At 47.6% G+C, this 13,296-nt stretch overlaps 1 protein-coding gene across 10 annotated transcripts in view; it reads left to right on the forward strand.

Moving 5' to 3' along the window:
• The window catches only part of LOC109645663 (caskin-2-like), a 35,438-nt gene that overhangs the window by 14,582 nt on the left and 7,560 nt on the right, over positions 1-13,296 (forward strand). For 4 of the 10 annotated variants that reach the window (XM_069525464.1, XM_069525462.1, XM_069525463.1 and 1 more), the window contains 10 exons: positions 6,528-6,625; positions 7,111-7,256; positions 8,504-8,599; positions 8,786-8,916; positions 9,183-9,291; positions 9,764-9,872; positions 10,070-10,164; positions 10,575-10,692; positions 11,092-11,265; positions 12,025-12,099. In XM_069525464.1, the coding sequence (XP_069381565.1) occupies positions 6,528-6,625; positions 7,111-7,256; positions 8,504-8,599; positions 8,786-8,916; positions 9,183-9,291; positions 9,764-9,872; positions 10,070-10,164; positions 10,575-10,692; positions 11,092-11,265; positions 12,025-12,099 (1,151 nt within the window). Of the gene's footprint in view, positions 1-5,825; positions 6,002-6,527; positions 6,626-7,110; positions 7,257-8,503; positions 8,600-8,785; positions 8,917-9,182; positions 9,292-9,763; positions 9,873-10,069; positions 10,165-10,574; positions 10,693-11,091; positions 11,266-12,024; positions 12,100-13,296 lie in introns of all 10 variants that reach the window. The other 6 variants (XM_069525465.1, XM_069525466.1, XM_069525471.1 and 3 more) reach the window with 4 other exon arrangements.

Genomic DNA, 13,296 nt, shown 5'->3' on the forward strand with positions numbered 1-13,296 from the left:
CTCAGATCAGAAGACGCCCCCTGGTGTTTGAACCCAGAGCCTCGGCCCCCGTGTGTTCCCCCCCGTTACCTCGTCAGTCTGACTGGTTAAATTTCCCCCTCGGAGCTTGTTAGCCTGGAAGAAGCAGAAGATGAAGGAAGTGAAGTCTCTCCTCATTAATATTTCTCTTTGTTAAAAGTTTTCTATTTTAAATACTCACTGATCCGGCCTCTGAGTCGTCCCTCCCTCCGTCCTCTGAGTCGTCCCTCCCTCCATCCTCTGAGTCGTCCCTCCCTCCATCCTCTGAGTCGTCCCTCCCTCCTGGCTCTGAGTCGTCCCTCCCTCCGTCCTCTGAGTCGTCCCTCCCTCCTGACTCCGAGCTGTCCCGCTACAACACGTCTCCAGCTGTTTTTTTTGTCTCAACGTTTTTTAAATTCTCAGTTGGTCACGTCACTGAATTAAACACCAGGGCCAATATCCTGTCACAGAACTGAGAACAAGCAACAACTAAACATGATTTAAGTTTAATGTTGTTGTGACAAAACCTCAAAGAGACGACGAGCAGAAAGACATTTGACCAACACGTCAGTCCTGAGCTGCCGTCAAGTGTTGGACCCCTTTGTTGGGCCCTCAGAGGTCAAGGGTCAGAGAAGTGGTCCAACCAATTAGAGAGTGTTTACAAAGAGCGTGGATGACTTAATATATACCATCACTGACTGTATATAAAGACCATCACTGACTGTATATAAAGACCATCACTGACTGTATATAAAGATGATCACTGACTGTATATAAAGATGATCACTGACTGTATATAAAGATGATCACTGACTGTATATAAAGACGATCACTGACTGTATATAAAGACCATCACTGACTGTATATAAAGACCATCACTGACTGTATATAAAGACGATCACTGACTGTATATAAAGATGATCACTGACTGTATATAAAGATGATCACTGACTGTATATAAAGACGATCACTGACTGTATATAAAGATCATCACTGACTGTATATAAAGATGATCACTGACTGTATATAAAGATGATCACTGACTGTATATAAAGACGATCACTGACTGTATATAAAGACGATCACTGACTGTATATAAAGACACTGACTGTATATAAAGATGATCACTGACTGTATATAAAGACACTGACTGTATATAAAGACACTGACTGTATATAAATCCTCAGCTGTTGCAGATTAAGTCTTTGTTAATTAATGACTCATGGTTCAGGTCTGTGGGACACTTGTGGTGAAAGTGACGAGACAAGAACAATGTGGGCAAGTTAAACAGTCTGTGTGTGTGTGTGTGTGTGTGTGTGTGTGTGTGTGTGTCTGTGTCTGTGTGTGTGTGTGTGTGTGTCTGTGTGTGTCTGTGTGTGTCTGTGTGTGTGTGTGTGCTGGAGCTAATAACCTCCGTGGGGATGTGGATCTCAGGCAGGAAAAGGTTTTTCATTATTCATCAGCGCTGCTCAGATGAAGCTCCGCTGCATTTAAACACAACTTCCCATAATCCTCCAGTGTCCGCTCCGCTCGTCGGCTCTGTTGATGTCAGGTCTTAAAACAGTCGGAAATAATTATGTTAAAATCATGTTTAGTTTCTCAATTCAACCTCCGCACACGTAGAAGACGAAGACGTCCACGTGGACAGACGAGGAGGTTCCAGATGTTTTGGTGATGAGGGCCGACGCCGTGTGGACGAGCTGTAAACAACAACACTGATCTTTACACAGTTTAGACGCCATGTCCCGCCTCCTGCTGCTCTACAGGCTCCACCCCTCGTTACCCACATGCTCCTGTTGTTGTGAACGAGTCGACAATCTGCTACACACACTGACTACACAACATGACTACACAACATGTCAGGACAACATGACTACACAACATGTCTACACAACATGACTACACAACATGACTACACAACATGTCTACACAACATGTCTACACAACATGTCTACACAACATGACTACACAACATGACTACACAACATGACCACACAACATGTCTACACAACATGTCTACACAACATGACCACACAACATGTCTACACAACATGTCTACACAACATGTCTACACAACATGTCTACACAACATGACCACACAACATGTCTACACAACATGTCTACACAACATGTCTACACAACATAACCACACAACATGTCTACACAACATAACCACACAACATGTCTACACAACATGTCTACACAACATAACCACACAACATGTCCACACAACATGTCTACACAACATGTCTACACAACATGACCACACAACATGTCTACACAACATGTCTACACAACATGACCACACAACATGTCTACACAACATGTCTACACAACATAACCACACAACATGTCTACACAACATAACCACACAACATGACTACACAACATATCTACACAACACGACTACACAACATGTCTACACAACACGACTACACAACATGTCTACACAACATGACTACACAACATGTCTACACAACATGACTACACAACATGACTACACAACATGTCTACACAACATGACTACACAACATGTCTACACAACATGTCTACACAACATGTCTACACAACATAACCACACAACATGACTACACAACATGACCACACAACATGTCTACACAACATGTCTACACAACATGTCTACACAACATAACCACACAACATGACTACACAACACGACTACACAACATGACTACACAACATGACTACACAACATAACCACACAACATGTCTACACAACATGTCTACACAACGTGTCTACACAACATGTCTACACAACATGTCCACACAACATGACTACACAACATGTCTACACAACATGTCCACACAACATGACTACACAACATGTCCACACAACATGACTACACAACATGACTACACAACATGTCTACACAACATGACTACACAACATGTCTACACAACATGTCTACACAACATGTCTACACAACGTGTCATGTGATCATTAAGTCCTCCGGAGTTCTGTGGTCGAGCAGCAGAACTCTGTGAATAAATCAACCTGTGACACTGAGGATGATTCAGAGAAGAAGAACTGAGGAGATGTTTCCTGAGAGGAAGGCATCCAGCTCTGTGGACATACTTTCCTCCAGATAGTTTTACATTTCATCACCGATCCTCCGCTGCAGATTAATTACACTGATGATCCGCAGCATCCGCAGCCCCTCCTCTCCAAGTGCAGCTCCAGACCTGCGGCCTGGTATTTATTCCTCAGGCTGAGATCACAGTGAAAGTTTGTGCAGACGCAGTCAGAGCGGTGACGGCAGGTTGGTCTGTGTTTGGACCTGCAGACGGACAGACAGACCGAGGAGGGCGTGGAGGTAAAATCAGCCCAGACCTGTCGCACGAATCAGTGTTATTAAGGGCGTGTTGGTGTTTGTGCAGACGCTCATTCATCACTGACTTTGTCCTCATGCATGCTGATGTATGTGTGTGAGAGACAAACACACACTGAGAATACAGGAGGCTCTTTTTCTGAGTCCCCATGAGACAAATTAGTGTTTGATTCTCCGGCGGCCTGTTGGCTCAACGTTCTGATGTGTTTCCATGGAGAGCAGAGCTGGAATGGGTCTGTGAAGCGCTGTGGTGGTGGGAGCTCGAGCCCTTTTGTTCGGGCGGAGAGACCCGAGCTGCCAGCAGCCGTCACACGTGAGGAGGGAAAAGGAACCGAGCGGCTGCCGCGACAGAAACACGTTCAGTTTCCAAACAGAATCCATCTGAAAGGTCCACGCCACCATTAACGCTCCCCGGGTTAAACTTACTACTACTCTGAGCATGAACACAAGTCATTACATGTGGTGATTATTTCTCTAGTCTAAAAATATAAATACGTCATGCTGTTACGAAAGAAACTGAAAGAAACAATAAACCCAACATGGTGATTATGTCACAGTCTGAGGGAGAGTGTGCACGGATCCGTGTCTGATTCTTAAAATTCACCAAGTTAAACCTGCTCCGACCTGCTGTCATAAAGATCCTCCTGTAAATCACCAGGTCACTCTGAGGCTGTAAATCTCTCCATCTGGACTCATGCACTGACCGAGAGTGAGAACCAGGATGTAGACACACACAGTTTATCTTCTTTGTGGTTTTATACAGAATCAAGTCTGAATCTGAGTCTCTGCGTCATGTTAGATGGTGAATATGAGAAGATCAGTCTGTCTCCTGGTAAACGAGGACTGTGCAGCATCTTGTTAAATTAAACTTCAGTGTGATTAAACAAACACTGGAGGTTTTGTCTCATCAGCTCCACTGAGCCTCAGTATCAGGACTTTGTGTAAGAACCTGAGGAGGAAATGTTTGGTCGACTCTCAACAAACGATCAGATAAGATTTTAGATCCAGAGGGAGAGAAACTCCACCAGTTCCTACAGGCCTCCGTCGTAGGAACAAGATTTAGATGTGTTAAAAAAGTCTGGTATCTTTTCAGCAGACTGTACTTTACAGACGAGCAGATGGTACTCAGGACGTTATGAGCCTCAGTTAATACTGTGTGTAGTGTAAATACCAGGGGACCTGAAATGGATCCTGGTGGGACACCTCGTTCAAACGATCTGATCTCATTCCATTGGCAACTTAAAATTCTGCCAACACATCAATGAAGAGCTGCTTCTCTATTAAGTGTAGAGACCCCCCCATGAGATCCTTCAGACAGGCATGTTGTGTAGACATGTTGTGTAGACATGTTGTGTAGATATGTTGTGTAGACATGTTGTGTGTTCTGCAGTCAGAGGAAGAGTTGGAGCTCTGTGATTGGTCGGGCCTCTGCAGGAATGTGACGCTATCAGTGGGAATGTCATTTGTTGCATTTGATACCGACACAGAACATTCCAGTCTGCAGGGGTGACACTGTGGAGGGGGGTGAGGAAGGTGGAGGGAGGTCAGGGTCTCCGTGGAGACAGCGCTCTCTCTGCTTTTGGGGTGATGAGTGGTGAGGTCACAGTGGGGGGGGGGGTGAATGACATCACAGCTCCCAAGAGCCTCGACAGGAGCCAACAACTCTAACAAACTTCTGAAGTTTTATTCTTTTTCTGCCAATAAAGCTCATTATTACACGCTGGACCTCTAATGTCCACCGAGGACATTTGTCTCTGTTGATCCCTCTTGTTCTGTTCCTCCTCAGGTGAAGCTGAGGACAACGCATCATTCTGCCCAAACACATTAAAACGAAAATAACAAGTCTGTTTTGAAAAACTGAGGAGAATAAAGTTCTAAGATGAAAAGTCATCAGAACAATAAATACTCAAGTAACAAACAGATACCTGAAAATGTACTTAAGTATAGTAACTAAGTATTAGTACTTCAAATGAGAATTCCTTTTGACTTCAGCTCCAGTTGTCTTTATTTCTGTCAGTGATAAGATCTGAAGCCTGTGAACAAAGATGATACAACATCGGATTAAATCAAGGATTTGATCCAAACAAAGGTTTGTGTGAAGTGAAACGTCGAGTCTCCATCACTGCTCCTCCTCCTCCTCCTCCTGTGTCATCATTAGTGGTGTTCAGACTCTGTTCTCCTGTTCACACTAATTATGTCACTACTACAACTCGCTGCAGCGACTGAGACCCCCCCGACAGACCAGCTGTTTCTCTTTTCTCTCTCTCCTGCTCTTTGTAACCTCTCTCAGTAATCCATCCATTACTGCTGGAGCCGCCCTCAGCGCTGTGGCTCACCGTGCCCACATGAATGCTATCGCTCACTTTACGCAACAGAAAGAAAGGAGGCACAACCCCCCCCCCCCCTCCCCTCTCCTCCTCTCTTTATTCATTTCTTCCTTTCTTCCTCTAATGTCTCTGCCTGTTTTTTTATTTACAGACCTCCTCATGTCGCCCGTGGCTTTATTTCCTCTCCTGTCTGTGCTTCACATGTGGGGGATGAGCTGGGATGTGAACACTGTGGAGCTTGTTCTGAGTTTAATATGAAGCAGGAGCATGAAAAACAATAAACTGTCTAGAAACGAGCCGGAGCTGCAGCGAATTCTCCTCATTTATGTGAGTTATTAACGTGTGAGTGATGCGCGGCTGTGCCAGTGAACAGGAGGGAGAGTCAGGTGACTGCTGCTGAGTCAGGGTCGACCTGCAGACACAAGTTAACTATGACTCATGGAAAACTACTACGACTTGTTCATGTCACCGTTGATGTTGCACTGGATTTTTCACAACTGTAGGAACAGCTGCTGAGGATGGTAAAACTTTGTGGATGTGTTTAACACCCCACATCTTCTCCCTCGTGTGTTTTGCTGGGTTTGAATCCCTCCTCTGTTGCGCTCACTGCTCTCACTCCTTCACTGTTCTCCTCTAAACACACAAAGTGTAATTCTCTGCCACTAGGGGTCACTCTGCCCTGGAGTTTTCAAACTAAACGTGGCGAGCAGAGTTTCTGAAAGTCTCTGTTTTCGAGGCAGGAAAGATTTAGAGTAGTGTGGACGTTTTAGTTTGAATGTAGCCTCAGTGTCTCTCTCTCTCTCTCTCTCACTCTCTGTGACCTTTGACCCCTCTCTCTCGCTCCTTCTCTCAGGTTTTCCGCCCTGCACCACGCTGCTCTCACAGGGACGTCACAGCTGCTGTCTGCTCTGCTGGAGGCTCAGGCCACCGTCGACGTCAAGGACAGCAACGGTTAGACACACACACACACAGACACACACACACAGACACACACACAGTTTACTGAAGTGTGTTTGAGTCAAGCTTTATTTGTGTAACAGTTTGTGTACAGACGTGGTACAGAGGGCTTCACATGGCAGAATTGAAATCAGGATTAAAAGTCAATAAACACCATTGATAAAATAAAACCAGTTGGTAGAATCATGGTAGTAAGAATATAAATAATAAATATGTGTTGTTTGAGATCAATAAAGTTTCTTTATAATATTCTTTTTCTTACACTTCAGTTGATATTAACATTTAAAATGACACAGGACAAATATATTTTCATGAAGCTAAAGACGACGAGTATCAAAAGAGATCTTTGTTGCGTCAGCGTGTTTTATACTTTGACTGAATCTAATATTTTTCGGTGTGTTAAGGTGTAAGTTGTGTTGAAGTGTGTGTTGAAGTGTGTGTTGAAGTGTGTGTTGAAGTGTGTGTTGTGACCGGTGCAGGAATGCGTCCACTGCATTATGCAGCATGGCAGGGGAAAGCTGAGTCCGTCCTGATGCTGCTTCGCTCCGGAGCTTCAGTCAACGGCGTCTCCCTGGACGGACACATCCCGCTCCACCTGGCTGCTCAGTACGGACACGATGAAGTGGTGAGTTTCCTCATCGGTATGTCCCAGATCAGGTCACTGACTCAATTCACCACATGTGACGTTCAGAGGAAAGAAAAAGAATCTGATCTGGTGATTTCTGCTCAGAGGAAAATGTGAGGAGGTAAAGTTTAGATTGTAAATGTCCTTCATCCCATTCAAAGAAACCTTCTGCAGCCTTACACTGCTGCCACGCTTTGAGCGCCCCCTGGAGGCCCTCTTCTGTTAACGCATCATCCGAGACTCCACTGTGTGAACGTCACAAGGCTTTAGCCTGAGTTTCATTTTTCCCGTTTCACAGGAAGTCACATCTGATAAGGATGAGGTAGTTGTGTTGTGTGAGGTAGTTGTGTTTGTGTGAGGTAGTTGTGTAGCAAAGTGTGATTGTGTCACATTGTGTGTGTGAGTCAGACGTGATGAGGAGGTGTTGAGTAGATTTGCTGTGATCAGATTTTTTGGTGATTACCAGTGACCCTGTTTAAGTGTGTGTGTGTGTGTGTGTGTGTGTGTGTTAATCCTGAGATCAGATCTCACCATGACTCCTGTCTCCTACAGTCTGTTGTTTTCCAGGATTAGAATGAAAGTAGGTGAACTGAACTCAAATCAGTTTTCCGCGTCCACACGTTCTAACATCAGGATCAAGTCTGAAAACCAGATCAGAGTTTGTTTGTTCTGCTGGATTGTGTTTCTGGGTCGTCCGTCTCTTGTGAACACGATATCTCAGGAGCAGCTTGTGGAAACTGTTTCAGCTTTAATACAAACTTGAAAGATGAACTGATTAGAATTTGATGGTGAGAGGTGGAGACGTGTCCTCGTCAAAGGTTTTGGTCATAACTACAAGAATTCCATTCAACGGCTCAGTATGTCGTGGAGACAGTTGGGTCATCAGGACGCTCCATCCTTTCTGTGGAGGTTCACCCAGAGGTAGATCCAGAACTCTCTGAGCCGGACTACATATCCCATCAGGCCTGGGAACACCTCAGGGTCCAACCTGAAGAGCTGGAAAGTGTCTCTGGAGACAGACGTCTGTCTCCAGAGACAGACGTCTGTCTCTGCATTATGACCAAATCTAATCCTTCATAAACTAAAAACACATTTTACAAATTATAAATGGATTCGACTTAAACTGAACCTTGACTGGTTGGTGGAGATGCACATTCTAGTTTCACACACACACACACATGCAAACACTACAGTTACATTACATTGCCATGTGAAATGAATGAAAACAACGTGTGTGTCTGTTTCAGTCGGAGATGTTGCTGCAGCATCAGTCGAACCCGTGTCTGGTCAACAAGGCCAAGAAGACGCCTCTGGACTTGGCCTGTGAGTTCGGAAGAGTCAAGGTGAGCGCGTAGTGTTTCACCTCATCATCGCTGTTGCTGTGGTTTCGTCTGACTGGTCATGTGACATGTGTTTCAGTTGTGGGTTTTTTTGAGGACGGAGCTGCCGTGTGTCCAGCAGCAGAGGACGATCACTAACAATCCTCCTCCTCGTCTTCCTCCTCCTCCTCCTCCTCTTCTTCCTCTCAGGTGGCCCAGCTGCTGCTGAGCAGTAACATGGTGGTGGCGTTGTTGGAAGGAGAGAGGAAGGAGCCGACAGACTCAGCCTTCACCACGCCGCTGCACCTCGCCGCCCGCAATGGTCATAAAGACATCATACGGTGAGACAGCAGCCGCCACCATGACCCCCCCAACCTGGTCTGTTTGACTGTTAATGGATGAATTGATAAATGAACATCAGCTGATTGAAGACGACTTGAGACAAAAACTCCTGAGGACAAAGTTTATGTGTGTGTGTGTGTGTGTGTGTGTGTGTGTGTGTGTGTCTGTGTGTATGTGTGTGTGTGTGTGTCTGTGTGTGTGTGTGTGTGTGTGTGTGTGTGTGTGTGTGTGTGTGTGTGTGTGTGTGTGTGTGTGTGTGTTTCAGGCTGTTGCTGAAAGCCGGTATCGACATCAATAAAACCACCAAGTCTGGTACGGCGTTACATGAAGCTTCTCTGTACGGAAAAACGGAGGTGGTGCGACTGCTGCTGGATGTGAGTTCATCACGTGTTCATCACGTGTTCATCACGTGTTCATCACGTGTTCATCTCGACACATACGTGTTTCCTAAACCGTCTCCTGTTACATACGACACAAATCACAACTCAACAAAATGATGTGTAGAATACTACAGTTTTAAAATACTTGCCCAAGTTAACGAAGTACATTTCCACCTGACGGAGTTTCAGCCTCACAGGTAACTCATCACTGTTGCTATGGTAACAGCTGCCGTCCACAGGTGTTGCTTTTCAGTCTGGACCAGTGACTGTAAGTAAAGATGGACGACATGACAGCTCCCAAAACATCTGGATCGCCCCCTGGTGGCTGGCTGCAGTATAGATCATAAACTCCTCCATGTTAGCAGATGGGACATGAACCAAAGAATTAAATAGATGTTAAAAACATCAGAGACACAAGACGAGTTCTGAACATGTTCCATGTTTTGGTCCTGTCTCGTCCCCTCAGGCCGGAGTGGACGTCAACATCCGAAACACCTACAACCAGACGGCGCTGGACATCGTCAATCAATTCACCACCTCACACGCCAGCAAGGACATCAAGCAGCTGCTCCGAGGTCCAAACACACTCGTTTTATTTCTCGCTGATTTATAAAACTTTACATTTTCTCCTTTTTGTTAGAATCAGTGGCTCGATTCTCTGCGAGCTGTTTGTTATTTGCCGTCCTGATGTGTTCACTCCATCACTGCATCAGAGAAACAGAGTTCATGTCGTCATCTCAGTCTGATGTAACTCCAGATGTTTCCTGCACAGATGCGACGGGGGTTTTGCAGGTCAGGGCCCTGAAGGATTACTGGAACCTCCACGATCCCACCGCCCTCAACATCCGAGCCGGTGACATCATCATGGTGAGACACCTGAACCGCTTCACTCCTCGTTCACCTCGAGCGCTGGGAGAAGTTTCTGTGGCGCTGGTGGTGTTTTAGTTTTGGAAACTTGAGCTCTGATGTTCCACTTAAAAGTGAAGTTCGTCACATTGGAGCAAAAGGTTTATCACGATATTGGTCGTAGTGTAGGTTTGTCTTCTCTGACGTTGTGATGACTCGTTCTCAACGCTCGGACTCGTTCTGTGACGTCAGACTCGTCAAAAGATTCAGGAAACACAATCAAGTCTTGAAAAAATCGTACAAAGTAGCATTTAGTTTTTGACTTTTCATGTCTGTGACGTCCGTGTTGAGTTCAGGGTTTGAAAGAAACGTAAAACGTGTTTGACGACTCAGAATCCCGCGTGGTTTACTTGTTGGCTCGTCGCCTGCAGGTGATGGAGCAGCACGTGGACGGACGCTGGAAAGGCCACATCCATGACAGCCCGAGAGGGACGGACCGAGTCGGCTTCTTCCCTCCGTCCATCGTGGAGGTCATCAGCCGGAGAAACGGTCAGTTGCAAATGAAGGAGGCGTCACATGGCGTCTCTGTGGTCGCTCAGTTTGTCACGTCACGAGAACGTTGATGGAAACATCAGAACTGCTTCCATCCAGATGTTTTTATTCACATTTTCATTTTGCAGAAATAAAAACGCCGAGAGGAAAAAAATGAACATTTTAACACGAGAGAAGTTTTTAGTGTTGGAGGTGAAAGTGTAAAGTTTAGTCTCCGTCATGGAGGAAGTGCCCCCCCCCCCCCAACCCGCCTGCTTCCAGAACATCCCATGCACCCCCCCCACCTCCTGCTTCCATCCCTCCATCATCGTCTTAATCTCTCACCTCCACCTTAACCATCAGCTTGATAACCCCCTTCCCCCTCCTCCTGTTGCCCCCCCCCCCCTCCCCCTGTAGGGGGCACCCTGTCCCGACACGCCTCTCTGCCCACCCAGCGCCAGCAGTCGCTGTCCAGAGCCCCCCTCTCCTCCAGCCTCAGCTCCGCCCCGCAGACCGACGACTCCTACACTCTGTACGCACCCCCCACCCACGTGGTGCTGCCGCTCGCCAACGGCCTCACTACCAGCACAGGTACACACACTCAGAACACACACACACACACACTCAGGACACACACACACACACACACACACACACTCAGAACACACAAACACACACACACACACACACACACACACACACACAGAACACACACACACACACACACACACAGAACACACACACACACACTCAGAACACACACACACACTCAGGACACACACACACACACACACACAGAACACACACACACACTCAGGACACACACACACACACACACTCAGAACACACATACACACACTCAGAACACACACACTCAGAACACACACACACACACACACTCAGAACACACACACTCAGGACACAGGAGTGTATCACTGAACCTCTGGTGGTGGACCTGCGCCCCCTAGTGTCACAACCCTGAAGTGTCTGAGCTGTAACTCACACACACCAAACACAGCTCATCTCGATTCATATCAACTCAGCTGCTTTTCTTCTGGATCCATTTGTTCCTCGTCACCGCTCACTGGTGTTTGTTCTCTTCACTGCTGCTTGAACCTGAACTCATCCTAACTCTAACCTCTGGGGTTGTTTGTGGAAATGCTGTGTTTTCATTTGCTGAGGGTGAAAGTTGGACGCTTGTTTTGAGGCGATGTAGCGTCAGACGGTGTCAACATCATGTCAACATCTTCTCCTGGACATTGTCAGAGACCAGGACGTAAAACTCAAAACCGTCTCCACACTGCCCCCATCGGTCCGTCCCTGACAGAACACAGTCTTTGTGTCTGATAGGTTTGTCTCCGAGCCGCCTGTCTCAGTCTGGGTGTCCCTTCGAGGACATCTGGGTCCTCAGAGACTCATGTCATGGTAAGAGTCCCCGGACGACGGCTTCTCCTGCCCCGGCTGTTCTGAAGCTGCATCGCTGCCCCGCTCAACGCTCTGCATCAGGACCCCACACACTGAGACCGCCACTCTGCCGCTGTCGACAACATGTGACAGCGCCGTCAGCTCACATCAGCTCACGCCATTTCAAAATGTCTCATGTCGTCTCATGACTCCTGATGTCACTACATGATGTCACCTTATATTGCTGCACGCCATTTAAAATTGCTTCCTGGCGCCTCGTGACGCCTTGTGACGCCTCGTGACGCCTCATGGCGCCTCGTGACTCCTCATGGCGCCTCGTGACGCCTCTTGACGCCTCGTGACGCTTCATGTCGCCTCATGACGCCTCATGTCGCCTCGTGACGCCTCATGTCGCCTTGTGTCGCCTCGTGACGCCTCATGACGCCTCGTGACGCCTCATGACCCCTCGTGACGCCTCGTGACGCCTCGTGTCGCCTCGTGACGCCTCGTGTCGCCTCGTGACGCCTCGTGTCGCCTCATGACGCCTCGTGACGCCTCATGTCGCCTCGTGACGCCTCATGACGCCTCATGTTGCCTCGTGACGCCTCGTGACGCCTCATGACGCCTCATGACGCCTCGTGACGCCTCGTGTCGCCTCATGACGCCTCATGTCGCCTCGTGACGCCTCATGACGCCTCGTGACGCCTCATGACACCTCGTGTCTCCTCGTGACGCCTCATGTCGCCTCATGACGCCTCGTGACGCCTCATGACGCCTCGTGACGCCTCATGACACCTCGTGTCTCCTCGTGACGCCTCGTGACGCCTCGTGACGCCTCGTGTCGCCTCGTGACGCTTCATGTCGCCTCGTGACGCCTCGTGTCTCCTCGTGACGCCTCGTGTCTCCTCGTGACGCCTCGTGTCTCCTCGTGACGCCTCATGTCGCCTCGTGACGCCTCGTGACGCCTCGTGTCGCCTCGTGTCGCCTCATGACGCCTCGTGTCTCCTCGTGACGCCTCGCGGCCTTGGTGTGTGGAGTCCAAACACTCTTCGCTGTCCTCCTCCGTGCTGCCACTGCAACAGCAGAGTGACATCACATCCTGTTCTTCACTTCCTGTAACGAGTCGTTGAGATGAGGATCTTGTTTTTAGATTGAAACACTCGTCATATGATCCTGAAGTTTACAGTAACATTTAAACCCCGCCCCCCTGCTCTGCAT

This window comes from Paralichthys olivaceus, chromosome 5, assembly GCF_024713975.1.
Source record: "Paralichthys olivaceus isolate ysfri-2021 chromosome 5, ASM2471397v2, whole genome shotgun sequence".
NCBI classification, from domain to species: Eukaryota; Metazoa; Chordata; class Actinopteri; order Pleuronectiformes; family Paralichthyidae; genus Paralichthys; species Paralichthys olivaceus.